The sequence below is a fragment of the Lepidochelys kempii genome, chromosome 7 (genome assembly GCF_965140265.1).
Source record: "Lepidochelys kempii isolate rLepKem1 chromosome 7, rLepKem1.hap2, whole genome shotgun sequence".
Lineage (NCBI taxonomy): Eukaryota > Metazoa > Chordata > Testudines > Cheloniidae > Lepidochelys > Lepidochelys kempii.
This window is the reverse complement of record NC_133262.1, coordinates 14,612,982-14,632,627: the sequence shown is the minus strand read 5'-3', so window position 1 is coordinate 14,632,627 and position 19,646 is coordinate 14,612,982. Positions and strand designations below refer to the sequence as shown.

Genomic DNA, 19,646 nt, shown 5'->3' with positions numbered 1-19,646 from the left:
TGGTGGGCCCCAGTAAGCAAGTCTGTCAAGGGCAGGGGTACAGTGGTGCAAGCTGCCCACAACCCCTAATTGGCATGTTGGCTTTGGCCAGTACAGCCCAGAAAATTCACCACTTCTGCCAGAGGGGCTCCCATAGAGCCTTGGCTAAAGTTTAAATCGCTTTCCTTCTGGCACAGATAGGAATCTCTGGAGGTGAATGCCCTTTACTAATTACAGAACAAGCCCACTACGTGTTGATTTTGTATCTATTTCTGAATGTCCTTACATAGTTATAATGGGCTGTGTAACTGTGTACATCGTTGTTCCTGCTTGGGTCAGGATAGCTGTGCAAATAACACAAAAGTCTCTTGGCTAGGGTGACCATATTTCCCAAAAGTGAAAAAGGGACACTCCCTGGGGCTAGCCCAAAGTGCCCTCCCTCTCCCGATGGGGCTGGCCCTATTCCCTGCCCCCATATCTATGTGGGGCTGGCATCAGGCACCTGGTCCAACCCCCCGCCCTTCCCCCCACGGGCCATTAGCCGCCAACCCGTGCTGCTCACCCCCTCAGCCTGCGCCGTTGACCCCACCCCCCTGCCAAGCCTCTCACCCCCCTCCTCCAGCTCATGCAGGCCAGCCTGAGCTGCCTGCCCACTCAGGGCAGGGGGGTGAGCAGTGCAGGCCATGCTGCTCATCCCCCTTGGCCCCTGCCACTCATCTGAGCGACTCCCCCACACCCCGCTTGTGTGGGGCTGGCTTGGCTGGAGCCGCTCACCCAGGACATCATCCCTGGATGTTCCTCCGTGCCCCACTAGTGGTCACCCCACTTTTTTTTTGCAAAACTGGGTATTTGTCTCCTTTGCTCTTGCCAACGGATGATCAGGACATGGTTTAAAAAAAGGACTGTTCCAGTCAAACCGGGACGTATGTTCACCCTACTCTTGAGTTCTGATTTTATTCCAAACTCTAAATTTAGCTCCGGATTCATGGATAGGTTCACTTTAACCCAAAAGTCAATGTGAAAATCCCAGGGGAGTTGAATCTGATGAGTTCATCACAGGCCTACTGTCAAGAGGCAGTTAATACAGATAAATAACCAGTCTTATGTACCCATGCTAAGAAGTTACCCACTTTGTATCCTTTCACTTCTGATTCATTATCCAGTGCTTTAACCTGATCCCAGTTCAGTATAATCTTGGAGTCAGATGAATTCCATATGATGTTTCCAGGGGGTTGACTCGGTGCTATATTAAAATATACAAAGTATTATATGGTTATGTAGCAATGTTTTCTGGCTTAATCCAGCTAAATACTTTTATGGCTTCCATCACCACAGTAGCTGAACATCCACAAAATCCGAATGCTCTGGTAAGTTAATGAGCTGTTGCAGCAAGGTATGTGTTCTAGGTCACAGCAGGTCTTACACAACACAGTGGTATAAATGAAAAGGGACTCAGTTGCTTGCTCGACATGAGTATGACCAGAAGAGAGAGCACCACCTTGAATGATGATATGAATGTTTAGCTTTCTTGCATAGCGATAATTTCAGTAGAGTTGTTTAAAAAAACCCAAACCACCACCTCAACCCCACAAAGCTCTTGCAGGAAGAACATGGCTACAGAAAAAAATCTCACAGCACCTTCAAACTAGAGAGAGACCTGGAAAATGCCAACAAGGAAAGTGCTTGTTGGCATCCCAGTGTTAGACCATGATCTATCACAATGAATACTCACGGGGCTTTTTGGTAGTGACATTGACTGGAGCACTGGAGGGTCCTGTCCCTGCGGTGTTGTATGCCTTGACGGCTAAGTGATATAATGCATTGCCTTTCAAATTAGTGATTTTTGTAGATGTTCGATTACCAAGAGTCCTGATTTTTCTAGCATTTTCTTCCTTATCTTCATGTCTCCAACATCTAACCTGAAAAAACACAATATGTACATTTACCTACTTAAGTCAGCGTAATTGAACCTATCCATGTCTTAATTCTCCATAGCCATGGTACTGCAGTAAGTGAAATCCTGAGATTAATAATGTAAAATTTATCTCTATGGTTAACATGCCCTTAACTACTGTCAAATGGAACAGGGCCATTCACCATCCTGAAAGTGAGAATCATATTAAGACAGTGTTCCCACTCCACTCTATAAATCTTGCTATTCTCTCCATCTTAGAGAAGACCACAACTGGAAATGTTCATAAACCCAGAGGTCAGTGCTTCTGACCTGCAGTGGACTCTGAGATGGAGAAAATGAAACAATTTATAGATCTCAATTTTCAACTGAACAGCACTTACTGTGGGCTATTGTAGTCTCCACAAGTCCCTAGAAAAGACAGGTCCCCCCCCCACCCTGCAACAGACTGCTACCCATTTTCATCATGGATGACAAATATATTTTCCTTTGTACCTTAAAAAGAGACATCCCAGTGTACAGGGGGAAAACAGTGAGCAAGCACTGCTTTGGGTCATCATCAGCCAGCAGATACCCATATAAGAAGCAGTGTTTAGGTGACCTTCAATTATATATTGCTATGATCTCCTCATTGAACAGTATTAAGTCTGTTCCAGCCTGATATCATATTTTATTCTCATACCTCATAACCCTGTATCCTTCCTTTACTCTGATTCTCACGTGGAGAGGCCCAATAAACTTCAATGTCTGAAGCAGAAAGGCTTTTGGCAAAGACGCTGGCTGGAGCTCTGGTGGGTTCTATATGTATAGATGGGGGGAAAACAAAGGTCTCAATGTAGGTTCTATGCTTAACTTTGCTACAAACTTCAGGGTTTACTCCACTAACTAGAAGAGAGTGGGGTTAAGCAGCCAAAAATACTGTTTCAAATTCAAAATGGTGACCCATCAGACCTAGGAATGAATTCATTATGCCAATGTGTAATAAATAATCAGATGTCATTGGGGCACTTAAACCAGGACATGACGTATTGGTATTAGGATTAATTCCTTTTAAATTTCAGTTGAATTCTTTCAAAATTACATATTACGTTCCCATTAATATCAAAAGATTTCACTGTGACTAATGTTATTTTAATGACTATCAAAACAATTAGTTGTGACTCACCATTTATAATAAATCAGAGCAAGGATTAGAAATCAATGGATGTGTCCACCTGGGATACTAAACCCTTTCAAAAACAGTTAGCAGCATGCCTCATGCATCAGATTTCAAGACAGTGCAAAGGAAGGAAGTGCAGTGCACAGCATACTGTACCTTCTTCTGCAGAATATACAACTGTCACAGGGCTAAAAGAACCTTCCCCTTTATTGTTGTACACTCCCACTTTAACTTCATAGGGAGTGAATGGCGGCAAGCTCTCATTTCGAAACACGTATCTGGAGGCATCAGAAGAAGCTACTACAGTCTGCATCCAGCTTACTGTGCCCAAGGGTCGGAATGCCACCACGTAACCAAAGCCACCTCCATTCTGTAATTCTTCAGGCACTGTCTATAAGGAGGGCAGATCATACACAGAATAATCAGTAGTGTCAGGTATTGCCTGGATTTATTTTTCCTTCTCGCATGCTTTCCATTCTCAGTTTGCTCCCTTTAAGAAACCCTCTCATAAATGGCATATTCCAAACAGGAAACAATTGTAGTTCTCCAGTAGGTGCAGCTAATAATTACGCCAGAGCATCTTTTTGCCAAAGATCTGCAAGGCAGCTCCTCAAATTCATATAGAAATTCCTGTATAAAACATTCTGAGCCACATCATACCTGCAGACACAACTGTCTACCCATCTTAGGGCTGTCTGCACCTATCTCTGTAGCATATCCCAGGTAAACTAAATCTGCAGATCAGCTCCTGTTTGGTTTCAGTGAGTTTCTCATCTGCATATCTAAGTTAACATGTGGCTCCATTGTTTATACAAACTGACATCAACCATGTGTATTTACTATTCAGATCTCTGACTTTATAACCATCAAAGCCTTTAGCTTGTATGCTCCTCTGGCTACTCTGTGTGCAGTTTCCAAATTCCTGGTCATGGTACGTAGCTTGTTTTCAGGCAAAGAACATAACGTGAAGTATACTAATAGCTGTAAGATAGCAGTGAGTGACATGTCATAAAAGTGATGGAGACTGGCAGGCAAATGATGTATCACATAAGATGAAGAGATTTTCCCCTTCAGGTCACTTTTGTACGTGCTGCAATTGCCTAGCTTCATATTTTTAACCTTAGAAAAGGAACATAAGCAATAAAAGCCCCAAGTCAGTACAATTACGTGCTTTAGTCTCACTAAAGCCAATGGATCTTAAGTGTGTGCTTATGTGATTTTTCTGAGTATCAGAGTAAAAATAAAACAACTTGAAGTGACAGGTTTCAGAATAGCAACCGTGTTAGTCTGTATTCGCAAAAAGAAAAGGAGTACTTGTGGCACCTTAGAGACTAACAAATGTATTTGAGCATAAGCATCTGATGAAGTGAGCTGTAGCTCACGAAAGCTTATGCTCAAATACATTTGTTAGTCTCTAAGGTGCCACAAGTACTCCTTAACTTGAAGTGAGTGTTCCGTAATCAGTGTTATATGGATTTTTAAAAAAAGAAAAGAAAATGACTGTGTGTTGATCATTTTAGAGGAGCCTAAACTAAGATACTTTCAAAGCATGATTCAAAGTCACGGATGATGGTTTTGATATCTCTCTAATATTTTTTTAAAAAAACCATATATTGAGTGTCTTTAAGGGATTCAGTGAAACTAATTAGTCCAAGGGAAGATAAGGGTCAACACACTGAGCCATGCAGTGAGGATAAAAACACATTTGCAGATTTTTAATAATCTTCAAAAATACCTCTGGTGACTCTTGGCTGCCAGGTTACTCAAAAGAAGTGCTCAGTGTGGGCAGTATCAAATCTAGTTATATTAATGGCTAGTTTAACTCACTCTATCACACCCCAATATGAAAATAAGAGCAGTCAAAACAATGAATATTTCACCCTCAATTGCCTTCAAGAATTTTTCATCTGTGCTTTCTTCTTCTCTAGGCTTTGTGATCGACTGAAATCAACCGCTAATGCAAGTTCTGTATGATGCACTATCATTAGAGCCACCTTCAGATCATTTACTGTTATTCAACAAAAATAGCCTGGCGCTAATCACCTACAACTCATCAAGCAAATCAGCACCTCTCAGGATTTGGCCTCTTGAAACTTATTTTATACACCAAGGTTAATTCTCTGTGGAGTGGCTGGCCTGAGTAACCAGATCAGATGATGGGCAGGTGTGCAGAGGAGCAAGAGTGGAGGAATCCTGCCCCCACCTCCCAGGCCACGGAGCTGCTTCCTGGGATGGGGGACAAAAGGATCCTCTCTCTCTCTCCACCCCCTAGCCCAGCCCATCCATGTTCTGCCATTGTCTGTGCTGATGTGCAGGGATCATCGTGGAGCTCACTGACACACTGTAGTGCACACATCCTGCACCGCCGACCCACAGCCAGCTTCACCCCACCTTGCACAAAAAATATGCATTAGTTCCATTGCTTGGAGAGCCTCCATGGAAGAACAGGCTGGATTTTAGTCTAATTGAATCAAAGGCAGGAACCTTTTCAATAAATGTGGTCTTGTGCTCTCATACACAGGTGTAAATCAGCAGTATCTCCACTGGAGAATGGAAATACAATGGGATAAAATTGGTGTGAGCAGATCATCATCAGTCATGTGCTGCACACTATATAAGAATGGCCCTACTGGGTCAGACCAAGGGTCCATCTAGCCCAGTATCCTGTCTTCTGACAGTGGCCAGTGCCCGGTGCCCCAGAGGGAATGAACAGAATAGGTAATCATCATCAAGTGATCCATCCCCTGTCGCTCATTCCCAGCTTCTGGCAAACAGAGGCTAGGGACACCATTCCTGCCCATCCTGGCTAATAGCCATTGATGGACCTATCCTCCATGAATTTATCTAGTTCTTTCTGAACCCTGTTCTGGTCTTGGCCTTCACAACATCCTCTCACAAGGAGTTCCACAGGTTGACTGTGCGTTGTGTGAAGAAATGCTTCCTTTTATTTGTTTTAAACCTGCTGCCTATTAATTTAATTTGGTGACCCCTAGTTCTTGTGTTACGAGAAGTAGTAAACAACACTTCCTTATCTACTTTCTCTACACCAATCACGATTTTATAGACCTTAATCATATCTCTCCTTAGCCGTCTCTTTTCCAAGCTGAAAAGTCCCAGTCTTATTAATCTCTCCTCAAAGGAAGCCGTTTCATACCCCTAATAATTTGTGTTGTCCTTTTCTGAACCTTTTCCAATCCAATATATCTTTTTTGAGATGGGGCAACCACATCTGCGCACAGTATTCAAGATGTAGGCATACCATGGATTTATATAGAGGCAACATGATATTTTCTGTCCTATTATCTATCCCTTTCTTAATTATTCCCAGCATTCTGTTTGCTTTTTTGACTGCCGCTGCACATTAAGTGGATGTTTTCAGAGAACTATCCACAATGAGTTGAAGATCTCTTTCTTGAGTGGTAACAGCCAATTTAGACTCCATCATTTTGTATGTATAGTTGGGATTATGTTTTCCAATTACTTTGCATTTATCAACATTAAACTTCATCTGCCATTTTGTTGCCCAGTCACCCAGTTTTGAGAGATCCTTTTGTAGCTCTTTCCAGTCTGCCTGGGTTTTAACAATATTTAGTAATTTTGTATCATCTGCAAATTTTACCACCTCACCCCTTTTTCCAGATCATTTATGAACATGTTGAATAGGACTTGTCCCCAGAACAGACCCCAGGGGACACCACTATTTACCTCTCTCCATTTTGAAAACTGACCATTTATACCTACCCTTTGTTTCCTATCTTTAAACCAGTTACCAATCCATGAGAGCACCTTCCCTCTTATCCCGTGGCAGTTTACTTTGCGTAAGAGCCTTTGGTGAGGGACCTTGTCAAAGGCTTTCTTAAAATCTAAGTACACTATATCCACTGGATCCCCTTGGTCCACATGATTGTTGACCTCCTCAAAGAATTCTAGTAGATTGTTGAGGCATGATTTCCCTTTACTAAAACCGTGTTGACTTTTCCTCAACAAATTATGTTCATCTATATGTCTGACAATATTGTTCTTTATTATAGTTTCAACCAGTTTGCTCAGGACTGAAGTCAGGTTTACAGGCCTGTAATTGCCGGGATCACATCTGGAACCCTTTTTAAAAATTGGCATCACATTAGCTATCCTTCAGTCATCTGGTACAGAAGCTGATGTAAATGACAGGTTACAGACTACAGTTAGTGGTTCTGCAATTTCACATTTGAGTTCCTTCAGAACTCTTGGGTGAATACCATCTGATCCTGGTGACTTACTGCTGTTTAATTTATTAATTGGTTCCAAAACCTCCTCTAATGATACCTCAGTCTGGGACAATTCCTCAGATCTGTCACCTAAAAGGAATGGCTCAGGTTTGGGAATCTCCCTCATATCCTCAGCCGTGAAGACTGATGCAAAGAATTCGTTTAGTTTTTCCACAATGGCCTTATCGTCCTTGAGTGCTCCTTTAGCACCTCGATCGTCCAGCCTTATAAAACAGATGCATTAATTCTCCCATTGATTTATACTTCATTTACCTCCCAGGTAATGACCAGCTCCGACTTGCTCCCTCCACCGCCACTGACGTTAGCCGGGGTGATTTCAGGAACTGTGTAAAAGAAATGTTACAGGAGGTGGCATGGAAGCACAAGTGATTAATTTTGAAGCTAGAAGTTTGATTCATTTTAAACAGAGAAAGAAAGAGGCACATGTAGTACTGGCATCTTGTGACTTTTCCCTTTTGGGACCATGAGCCTGACTATCGAAAGGAGCACAGAGAACAGATACTTTTAGTTTTTTGTAAGTGAGATGGACTATTATCCATGTATCTAGTTGCTAATTGCTTGTTTTAAATATTTATTTTCCATATAACAAGGTCCATTTATTTTCACAATATTGATTCCTGCTTTTCAATTTAGAGCCAAATCCTGCAGTCAGTAGGAATTTTTCCTGAGTTAAGACAGAGCAAGAACTACAAGATTGGATGCATAATGAACAGTCCTCGTGACAATTGCCTGGGGTGATGTCTCCAACCCTGCTCCAAGACCTTTAGGGCAGGTCAAAGGGCTAGAGCGGCATAAAGGGGCTCTGAAAGCCCCTTGGCGCAGACACTGCAGAAGACGTCTATAAGGCTGCCTTTTAAGGCTCTCCTCATGAGCACTAGTTTTAAAGGTGTCAGGGAGTGTGGCTTGTCAGGAACGAGGTCATAGCACATTGTGCTGCAGAGATTATGGGCAGTGCTGTGGCGCAGAGGACAATCCACAGAGGCTGCAGTAACTAAGGCCGGTTGAAATTTTTTTGACAAAAATTATTTCTGTTGGAAATACCATATTGTCTAACCCAGAATGTTTCATGGAAATATATTGGTTTCAGTGAGAATTTTAAGACAGACCCACCCCAGAGTAGCCAAAAGCCTAGTGGTGAAAGTTGTCTCCTCAAATGTGGGAGACTCAGGTTTAAGTCTTTGTTCTGCCATATCCCAGGTGAGCGCCCTAACCACCAGCCCATTGGCTATTCTGACATGCAAGCACAGCTCTCTGTATCTTGTGTTTTTTTGTGAAAAACATTTCAAAAGGTCTTATTTTTGTTCCTTATCAAAATGAAAAGAAACCTTGAAATTTTTTGTGAAACGGAATTAATTTTTTCTGGCCAGCCCTCACCATAACTCTCACAGATGCCCCAGAGCTGTCTGAGCGTGGAGTGGCCCAGGACCAAGAAGGCCTCAGGATGACTTAAAGCTACCTAAGTCTCTCCTCTGTCTCTGCACTGCAAATTCTGTGCTCTGCCTCTTAAACTACATCTACACTGCACACCACTAGTGACAGTGTGTAGAGTTAGCGTAGCTACACACCACAGTAAAAAACAAGCTGCCTCCACACTCCAGTGGGGAAAGGCTTCAGCAGTAGGGAGCTGTCAGAGCCTTTCCTGGCTGCCTTCCCCCCACTGCCAGAGCCTTTCCATGTTGCTGGAGCCTTTCTCTGTGACAGGGAAAGACTCTGGCAGTGAGACACGACACTGCTGGGAGAGGCACTGCTTGGATGTGTACAGTGCTGTATAGATTACATACCCTAATGTAAGAGTTCAGGGGCCTAAGCAGTGCCTCAGTATATACTGCCATTTATACCCATGCTGGAAGGGTGTGAAATGTATGTCCTCCACACTCCACCGTAAGGAGTGTGAAGTGTAGATGTACCTGAGAGGAGTAGACCAGAAACTCACTTCTGATCTGTAGAAAAAAGTAATCATACAGTACTCTACTAGTGTTCCCTCAGCACAAATGTGGGACAACGCAGGAATTACTAGACTGGTTCACAACAGTGATCCATCCTATCTTCAGAGGAAGCTGAATTCACCTCTCCTCAAATGGCCTTTGTCAGCTGGGCTATACAGGACATGGGGGGAATTGGGTGAAGTGTTCCCAGTCATGTACTTCTAGAAAGCATGGAATAAAGCCCATCTTGGGCCTCATTTTTTCTATTAATTCTATTCTACTCTATTTATGTGTGCTCTTTGTGAATGTTATACCATTAGGCAGAGGAGAAACTAGATAATATAGCTTATAGAAACTGTCATATAGAAAATATTTCTTAACCTTGTTCAAGGTAACCTACTGCTTATGGCAAGGTGCTTTTTAAAAAAGACTTTATTGGGCTTCCTTTCTACTACTTACGAGCTTCTTCAGTTCTTCTTTTCTCTGAGGGTCTGCTTGGTTCCCCAATCCCAATGAGGCTGGCTGCAACTGCTCGAAATTCATACTCAACCCAAGGGTTTAAACCCACCACGGTTGCAGTGAATGTCTTGCCATCAATGATATCTGGAACTGAAATATACCCTCAGGTTAGGAGAGTGAGAGTTGGACATTAAGAGCAATTACACTTATTCAGTCATTGAATAACAGTAGCCTCTTGATCTATAGGCGCAGTCTTGAAACTATTAAACAATGGGAGTACTTGTGGCACCTTAGAGACTAACCAATTTATTTGAGCATAAGCTTTCATGAGCTACAGCTCACTTCATCGGATGCATACTATGGAAAGAGTAGAAGATCTTATTATATACACACAAAGCATGAAAAAATACCTCCTCCCACCCCACTCTCCTGCTGGTAATAGCTTATCTAAAGTGATCACTCTCCTTACAATGTGTATGATAATCAAGTTGGGCCATTTCCAGCACAAATCCGGGGGGTGGTGGTGGTGTGAGAAAACCTGGATTTGTGCTGGAAATGGCCCAACTTGATTATCATACGCATTGTAAGGAGAGTGATCACTTTAGATAAGCTATTACCAGCAGGAGAGTGGGGTGGGAGGAGGTATTTTTTCATGCTTTGTGTGTGTATAAAAAGATCTTCTACACTTTCCACAGTATGCATCCGATGTAGTGAGCTGTAGCTCATGAAAGCTTATGCTCAAATAAATTGGTTAGTCTCTAAGGTGCCACGAGTACTCATTTTCTTTTTGCGAATACAGACTAACACGGCTGTTACTCTGAAACCTATTAAACAATGGAAGGTCACCTTGAGAGCAGAACAGTTAAGGACTATGAATCTGGGCCCTTAGTGTGTTTTCCCATTTTATTCTTTTGTCAATGCTTAATATGGGGAAGCAAAGCAGGATGTATACAAACAATATGCAGGCATTAAGGAAATCTATGCTTTAGAAATTGACTTTTCATCCTCACAGAAATACTATCGTATCCTTATATAGTCTCATTAAAAGGTAACACAACTTAGTCCTGATCTACACACAGTTTTTGTACCATATGATTATTTTGTTTAGCTGGTTATTGGTTTAACTAATAGAGATATACTGATACAAACCCTAGTGTGGATGCCTTATAGCATTATATAAGAAGGTGCCTTATAGCATTATAGCTTATTTCCCTTCCCATGCAGGAATAGGTATACTGGTATAAGCATATTTATATCAGTGTAACTATGTTCACTCTAGGTTGTATAGTTTTAACTATATGGGCTAGGTTAAAACAGTACAACTTTCATGTGTAGAGAAGGCTTTCCATACATACTGTAGCATTCTGAACCTTTTGCTCACAGCAGTTGAAACAATTATTATAAATTGCGTCTTTCACAAGAATTTGCTGAATCAAATGAACATATTGAAGAATGAGCAAAGATACAGTGGAATTTTGTTCTTCCTCTGTTGGGAAAGTAATTCCGCCAAAAGAGACGCTACTCCGGATGACGCTGTCTGTCGCCTGAAAGATGTCTTTAGAGTACGATTGTTGTCGTCATGATTGTACATCACCAGTGTAGCACTGTGTAATATATGAAATAATGGAAAGAAATATTTCCCCGAAAATACAGTGCATAAAAACTGATGAGAAAAACTGGTTGAGTAATACCACTGCAAGGTTGGCAAATCCTGGAAAGGATTAAGAAAGACCGAATGTATTGCTATTAGAGCTGGACAGGAAGTGGTTTTCCCATTCCATGAAACTTTTTGGGATTTCAGCCATTTTTCCCATTCCACCTTGAGACAAACCCAAGATCTTCTGAAGTTTTTCTGTGACAAATGAGAGAGACGCTACCTCATAATAGCCAGGTGGTCAGGGCACTCACCTAGGATGTGGGAGACCCAGGTGAGAATTCCTGATTCAGGCCAGGAACTTGAACCTGTATCTTCCACATCTCAGGCAAGTGCCCTAACCACCAGGCTATTGGCTATCCTGGAACAGGTGGGTGGGTCTGTATCTGTCTGTTTCTCTCTCCCTCCCAGACTTGAGGAAGCTTTTCTGACAAAAGTTGTACCTAAATGGATAGGTTCCTGGAAAAGGTTTCAGTTTCACTGAATGGGCGTTTTCAGACAAAACAGTTTTGGTGAAAAATTCCCAAACAGTTGTAATCACTGTGCTGGAGGCATGAGTTATTCTGGCTTCATAGCTAACTTTACTCATCCTGTATGTTTGTGTAATGATGGATCAGTTTTTACATGTACAGAATTCTTTCGTGGCCAACTTTAGTTACTACTGACTTCTGCATTTACCTGTGTTCACTGCTTGCCATCCCACAGAAAATGGGGTCCTTGCTTGAATGACATACATAGTAATGGGGCTGTGATTATCTGCTCCTGGCCTCCAGGATAATTGAGCTGTAGTGTCAGTGATTTCATCTACTGTCACGGCTTCAGGTGGGCCTGGTGGACCTGTTATAAAATACATACAAAACAGTTCAGCTGAAATTATTAAAATGACACAATATAGCATGTGAAGGAAGAAATGTTCTATTCTTCATTTAAGATTCAGAAACAGAAAGTTCAGCCTTAGAATGGTATGGCTCTATGGTTTTTGCCTCTAGCACATAGATCTAGGAGCAGCCCTAGCTGTTTTGCTGCCCAGGGTGAAAAATGTGTTTGGCACATGCCCCTTTGCAGAGGTATAGCAAAAAAACTCCCCCAAAACTAGGAAAAAACCCACAACAGCCAAACAACTGTCCAATCAGCAGAGCAAAACAAAGGCTGGCCAATCAGAGCGGAGCAAAACCACTGGCTAATCAGAGTGGAGCAAAAACAGCCTGTCAGAGGAGAGGGGAAAAGAAGCACCCAGTGGCATGGTGGAGCCCCATGGAAGTTGGTGCCCAGGGCTACCGCCCAGTTTGCCCAGCCCCAGAACCAGCCCCACCCAGACCTACCAATGACCTTAGTGGGAGACCAGCAGTGCAGCGCATGGGCAGTGTAGCCCATATAGAAGAGAATTACTACAGTTGAAGTAGACTTTACAGGAGAGAATTTAATTAGAAAAACACATAAGATTGTGCTTAAGTGCTTTCTAGACAACTTAAACTCATGCTTAAATGATTTGCAGAATCAGGGCTTTAAAGCGATGGTACATCTAGTTCAATCATTTCCCTGTAGTAATAATCCAAAGCAATTAGTTTAGTATTTGTACAGCGCTCTGTGTGAAACAGCTATTATCACAAAGTATTCAATAGCAATGACCTGAAAAGAAATAACCTAAAGAACCAAATGTCCAAAAGAAGAAACACAAAAGTTTGGTCTCCTAATTCCAAGAAGTCAGACTCCTCCTCTCTACCAACTACTGAAGTTGGAAAATCTTTGCTTGATAACCATTTGGGTTTCCTCTGGTGATAAAACAGACAGCTTTCCTGCAAACTCAAGCCATGATTTGGATAGGCTGAGAGTGTATGTGCACAGGAAAGGCCAAAGACCCCAAATTTCTGATTTCCTTCTATAAAGAAGGAAGGCAGAAGTATGATACAGATAAAGACCTATTTAAAACCTGGTTAAGAGAAGGCTTTACTAGAGCCGGTTGAAATTTTTAACAATTCCATGACATTTCAAAATTCTAAAATAAAAAAACAACCCATACTACATTTTCACAATCCTCTTTCCTCTCTCCCACCTCATTTTTGCTGACTTGTAGGATTGGTGGATGTGTTTCAAATTTCAAAATTCAGCAGAAATTGAATTACAAGATTTTCCAGCTTTTAAATCTATATGATTTAGACCAACACTGCACAGATTCAGGCCTCTCACCTCGTACCTTATTCAAATACACAATATAATATCACTTTCGATTACCTGCTGTAAGACTTGCTTCTTTTGCAACCAGCCTGGCCAAGTGTCTTACAAATTAGACAACAAACCCTCCCCAGTAACACAAACTTTAAAGCAACTGCTGCGGTACTTTTTACTTCCAAGACTCTGGGAGAATACAGTTCTCCTTAGACAAGATAGTTTGATAACTTCGTAGACGTTCTTCCATGTTATACTAATTAAATCTATTGAAAACTAGAGACACAGCTGGGAGAGAAGGGAGAGAAGAGAAACTGAAATTAAGATATTGATCCACCATCACTTCAGCAATGTGTGCCTGTTTCAGCTGCCAGCATGCACAGACGAGAGACGCTGTCATTACGTGGCTTCAGAATGAATGGAACTCTAAGCCTGTGATGGGTGGCTTATTTGTTATTTATACAATGCCATGGGTATGCTTTTCAGTATTGTCTTGTCAGTTTTTCTTGTTTTGTATCCTCTGACATAAGGTACCTAATTTATTTGAATTCTAGATGTGAATAACACACCATATCTAATCTGTGTTATTAATATAACTTAATTTGAATGGCTATATTGTACATTTATTAAAACTTTATTTCTTTGCATTTATTAACACACTTTTATGGGATGTATTCTCTTTCTCCATGCCTATCCCCATAGTATCTTAGTGGCTCTCTCCACAGGAAAATTTTTTTGTATGCCCCAGTAAAGGGGGAGAGGGAAGAACAGAAAAATCTATCTTATGTTTTTATACTCTCACCCACGATCATAGTATCTGAGTGTCTTGCTTGAAAATTGGTAGCTATAAGTCCTTAGTAGGCTTCATGGAGTCTCTGGTTTACCTCCTTTTTGGAGCTCAAACTATGGTTTGGTGTTTTTTGTTAAATTTGTTTGTTATAGGTTTTTATATTTTATTTTTATTTTTGGGAGGTATAGGGTGGCGTCTGTGTGGTAAGGGTCATTCTGCCTATTATACAAAGGAAAAAAATATGAACAAAATGTCATGAGAACAAAATGAGAAGGAAACTCATCTAGACAAAGCACAGACCATGTGAGCATTCAAGGAGGTCTTGAAAGAGCCAGCATTCTTACCCATGCAGGGATGCTGTTGTTTTGGGAGGTAGTCTCTCCAGCATAAGTATGGAAGGGCGGAAAGTAACAGAGCCATGACTCTCCTGCTGTTATGAGAGTATAGACCATAACCTTCCAAAGGATGACTCCCCTCTTCTGGAAGATATATAGATCTTTAACAGCATGAGGGCTTGAACATGGGCCTACAGGTCCCCAGGTAGTGCCCAGACTGCAGTGGCCTTCTGGCAGCTTACTGAAACCAGTGTAGAAGAGGACTAGCAGAGCTTTAGCGCACTCAGGGCCACGCCCACAAAATCTACTGATTGGGGGAGATGTCTGGCCCCACAGATTGGCTCAGATGCACAATTTAAGCCATCAGGAGGCCCAAGAAATTATCTGAGCAACTCGGTGAATCCCTGGCTGGCTGCCACTTTGGACCCTGCCTAATTCCTGGTTCCTGTCCTCCTTTTCCCAGACCTTCCTCTGCTCTCAATTTCTGTTTTCCTACCTCGCTCCAGCTTCCTGCTCTTTTGCTCTACCTACTGCAGTAAGATGAGGACCTGAAACATAAGCCCTTGGTATCAGAGGCTCGGTATGAGAACTGAGGCCTGAAGTAAAGTAACGGTCAAGACTTTGCTAACATAAAGCAAAGTTAAGCTGTGAGCCAAAGGCAGGCCCCGCTCACAAAAGTTGGCAAGAAGGAGGCAGTTAATTGGACGTATTCACATATTTAAAGGGTATCAAGTACGAATAGGATAAACAGGTGCCGGGATGGCGCCAGAACAGTCCAGTACGAACACATTCCACAGAAATAATGAGGAACAGGCTGACCCATCCTAAAAGACAGGGTCAAAAGGGTAATATGACAGATAGAGTTGCTGGTTTGAACCAACACGTACCAGGAGAGAGGCAGCACCCCAATACGTAGAGGGGTTGTACCTTGATGTGTCAGGAGTGATGTGTAACTTGTTTGTACCTGTGTATGAGAATGCATCCCTGAGTGGATGTCTTTGTCTGGCCTAGGGGGAAGTGGTAAATCCCACCACTGCCTGAGCCGGTCCATTGTCAGGGACCACATATGTATTAGCAGAACTGTAGACATCCGATCCGGGGAGCTAGAGACTGTTTCGATTGGCAATAAACCTGGCCGGGCGCCTTTGTACCTTATCGGAGTCTCTGGTCATTGGCGGTTCTCTTGAGATCTGCTGTGTCAGCGATCTGCACAGAATCGGGACAGCACACAGCCGACTGTTATCAACATTGAAAAGAGCAGAGCACCACACTGGTGGCATCTGACAACACTGGTGACCCCAATGGCTGATCTGGTGAGTAAGCGAGCTGTCTGTTGTAGGAATCAAGATCTAATATGACAGAAAACCATAAGCTAGGGGACCCCTTTAGCCCCTCCCTGCAAATCCCCAAAGAGTTTAAAAAATATTATGGGGAAGAAACATGTAATGTAATTTGTAAGGCTAGGGCAGAGACTGTAGCCTTAAAATGTAAAATATTGCAAACTATAACCATGGCTGTTAAATGGTTAAAACAGCACACCACAAAATTGGTGGGGCAAGTAACAGTAACAAAGAAAGAGTTAAAAGAATCAAAAGAAGCTACACAGCCCTGGAATGCTCCCACCCCCCTTGCAGGATGGCAAGCAGCCCAGAGACAACCAACACAGGAACAGAATAAAACATTGGAAACAGCTGTAAGGAACCTACAAAAAACACATGTGCCGTCCCCTGTTATAAGTATTAGTGGTAAACAGCAGGCTCCAGGTAGCTACCCTGTGCCTGAAGAATGGAGACAGAAATGGAAAAAAGAGGCCCTCGTAAAATTAAAAGATGAAATGGGGTCCACTGCATTGCAACCACTACCTTATGATAAAAGCCAGGTGCTGGTAAAACCTAAATCGGGACCTGGACTAGTGCCTGTCAGAAAGGGACAAGTAAGTACACAGATGGAAAAGGTAGCACACAATACTTTCGCTGAATTGGTAAATCAAATGAAGAAAAAAATGGTACAGTTCACAGAGCACATTAGGAGACAGGAGCTGCGACTGGATCACAGGGGAGTGAATAAAAAGGAATTTCAAAGTCAGAAACTAAAATTGAGCAAGTTAACACCTAGAATTGATGCATTAACATATGGAGTTGCCCAAAAACAGTTAACTGCAGGAAAAAAAAGGGCCCTCCTGCAATCTGTTTGGCATGCAGACAAAAGCAACAGATTCAGGTTTTACAAGAGCAGATAATTACCCTCATTCTCATCTCAGAGCCAGGATTGAAACCCAGTGTGCGGTTTCCCAACTGCTTTGACCCATGGAACCACACTCCACACTCAGCTAAAAATATAACCTCCTTTCTCAAATATTTTTACATACCAGTATGTTTTCTTTTATATCCTTTATCAGTTTGCTAAACTTGCTGCTGCTGCCTGTACCTTAAGAGTTAATCTCTCTTGGCTCAAGTCTCACTACCTTCCTAGGACGGTAGCTTTTCAATCCCCCCACCCCCTTGTTTCCTGCCTCTCCTCACTTCGACTCTTTCTCTGTGTTAAAAGTTATAGTTTTTGCAGAAACCTCCAAAAGATAAAGCAACTGAAAACAGAACAAAACAAGAAACAAAAAGAAAACAAGGTAAAAACTTTACTTTAAATAGAGCCAGTAAATTAATTAATAGATTCAAGATACTAAGGTCAGAAGGGACCATTATGATCATCTAGTCCAACTTCCTGCACAACACAGGCCACAGAATCTCACCCACCCACTCCTGCGAAAAACCTCTCACCTATGTCTGAGCTACTGAAGTCCTCAAATCGTGGTTTAAAGACTTCAAGGAGCAGAGAATCCTCCAGCAAGTGACCCGTGCCCCATGCTACAGAGGAAGGCGAAAAACCCCCAGGGCCTCTTCCAATCTGCCCTGGAGGAAAATTCCTTCCCAACCCCAAATATGGCAATCAGCTAAACCCTGAGAATATGGGCAAGATTCACCAGCCAGATACCCAGGAAAGAATTTTCTGTAGTAACTCAGATCCCACCCCATCTAACATCCCATCACAGGCCATTGGGCCTATTTACTGTGAATATTTAAACATCAATTAATTACCAAACTCACGTTATCCCATCATACCATCTCCTCCATAAATTTATTGAGTTTAATCTTAAAGCCAGATAGGTCTTTTGCCCCCACTGCTTCCCTTGGAAGGCTATTCCAAAACTTCACTCCTCTGATGGTTAGAAACCTTCGTCTAATTTCAAGTCTAAACTTCCCAATGACTAGCCTTCAGGAATGCTGGAATTATTCCTAACTTTCTTGAAGATATGGTTGCCAAGAAACAGAAATGCACACTCTGCTTCTAAACCTAACCACTCACTAATATTTTAATCTTATTTCCATACAGCACAGTTTTAAAATAATCTGAAATATAAAGTAATGCAAATTCCTTGTTACCAAATTAATACAATAAATTTGGCAAATATTAATATATATTTTATCCATTTTTGTTAAAAGTTTTAAATCAGGTAATAACTTGTTTATTCAAATGTTTAACCCTTTTTATTTTTTATTTTTGTTTGCCTTATTTGAAAGTTTAATACCCTCAAAGTATTTGCATGGACCTGTATTTAAAATTTATTTTGGTTTAATTTTACAGTTGGCTTAAGTTTATACGCTTTTCTTTTATGTTATGTTATGTTAATGGGAAGCAGTGGTTGTTAAAGTTTGTGCTTCTAAACAGTTAACAAGAGTGAAATTGGTATCACAAGCAAATTAACTCTAAAAAGCTTATTAAAAATTATGTGATTGTCTTTTGCTAACACAGAATGTTCAGCAGGAAAAAAAGCAATAAACCTTCTCACAGAAGATTGTGAGCATTTATTTTAGCAGTTAAGCATTACATTTAATATAAAATATTAGTAATGCACCTCAAATGAAAATGACTGTCTATACAACAATTGCAAAAGTATAGCTTGTGTTATAAAAGACTTGGTCCCTATTATGTTGTCCCTATTACATTGTAAACAAACTAAGTTAAACTTTGTAGTAAGTTTGGGTTACTGAAAACAAAAACAAAAAAGGAAAACAAACAAAAAACTTTACTATGTTAACTCACAACAATTGTTTAAATTGCATCCCACAGACCAAAGACACTAGAAAATATCACACCCTGAAGACACCAGAAAATATCAGTATACAGTGAAGAAACTACCAAGCATCAAGAAAAGAAAAATGAAGTGCTTTATAAATAAGAGACTGGCCAAATACACCTCTATCTTCATATATGGACAATTAAGTTAACTATCAGCTAAAAAGCACTAGCTGGACCAGGATAAACTGTCATTTAATTTCAACTTGGTTCCTGTGTAAAAACAGCTGTATTATTGCTGTACTACCGTATTATCGTTGTACTGTGGTATTATTTCTGTATTGTGCTATTGCTGTACAGCGTTTACAAGGCGCATAACCTTGCTAAACCGCTTAACGAACACACAGGTAAAAATCATCAAATGAATGGCAGCAAACAACATGAAGGCAAGGAAAAAAATAAATTGGTAAAGAAATTAAGTTACACAGTAACTACAAATTGGGTAAACAAATTCCCTGTTAGTACCAGTCATAATGTGGGTCACTGACACTTCCTCCTAACTAAGGCACCTGTTATTCAAAACAATCTTGCTCAGTGTCGGGATACCAATACTACATCCTGACACAGCGATATTTGATAAATTGGTTACTGTCCATTCAGTAGGTTATCTGGAAAACAACATCCTTAGAAACAGCTGGATCCACGTCTACTACTGGTGTATCATGGGGCAGTGCAATTCATGGAACAGAGAAGCTACCCATTCCTGTTTCCTGCCCAGCAAAGCTTACCAGAGGATGACAACCAGCAATAAGGGTAACTCATAACATGAATGCACAATACTGGGTAATAACTAATTACAAGACATTTATATATAAAGGCCTCATTTGTAGTGTCACTAGTCCAAATTTCTGTTTTACTTCTCATATAC

At 41.4% G+C, this 19,646-nt stretch overlaps 1 protein-coding gene across 9 annotated transcripts in view; it reads right to left on the bottom strand.

Annotated features, from left to right (window-relative positions):
• Positions 1-19,646, bottom strand: part of LOC140914094 (contactin-4) — a 659,738-nt gene that overhangs the window by 5,820 nt on the left and 634,272 nt on the right. For 7 of the 9 annotated variants that reach the window (XM_073351153.1, XM_073351156.1, XM_073351151.1 and 4 more), the window contains 7 exons: positions 12,035-12,193; positions 9,703-9,852; positions 7,571-7,641; positions 3,207-3,441; positions 2,574-2,689; positions 1,712-1,898; positions 1,110-1,222 (listed from right to left, as the gene is read on the bottom strand). In XM_073351153.1, coding sequence (XP_073207254.1) covers positions 1,110-1,222; positions 1,712-1,898; positions 2,574-2,689; positions 3,207-3,441; positions 7,571-7,641; positions 9,703-9,852; positions 12,035-12,193 — 1,031 coding nt within the window. Of the gene's footprint in view, positions 1-1,109; positions 1,223-1,711; positions 1,899-2,567; positions 2,690-3,206; positions 3,442-7,570; positions 7,642-9,702; positions 9,853-12,034; positions 12,194-19,646 lie in introns of those variants that run through there. The other 2 variants (XM_073351159.1, XM_073351157.1) reach the window with 2 other exon arrangements.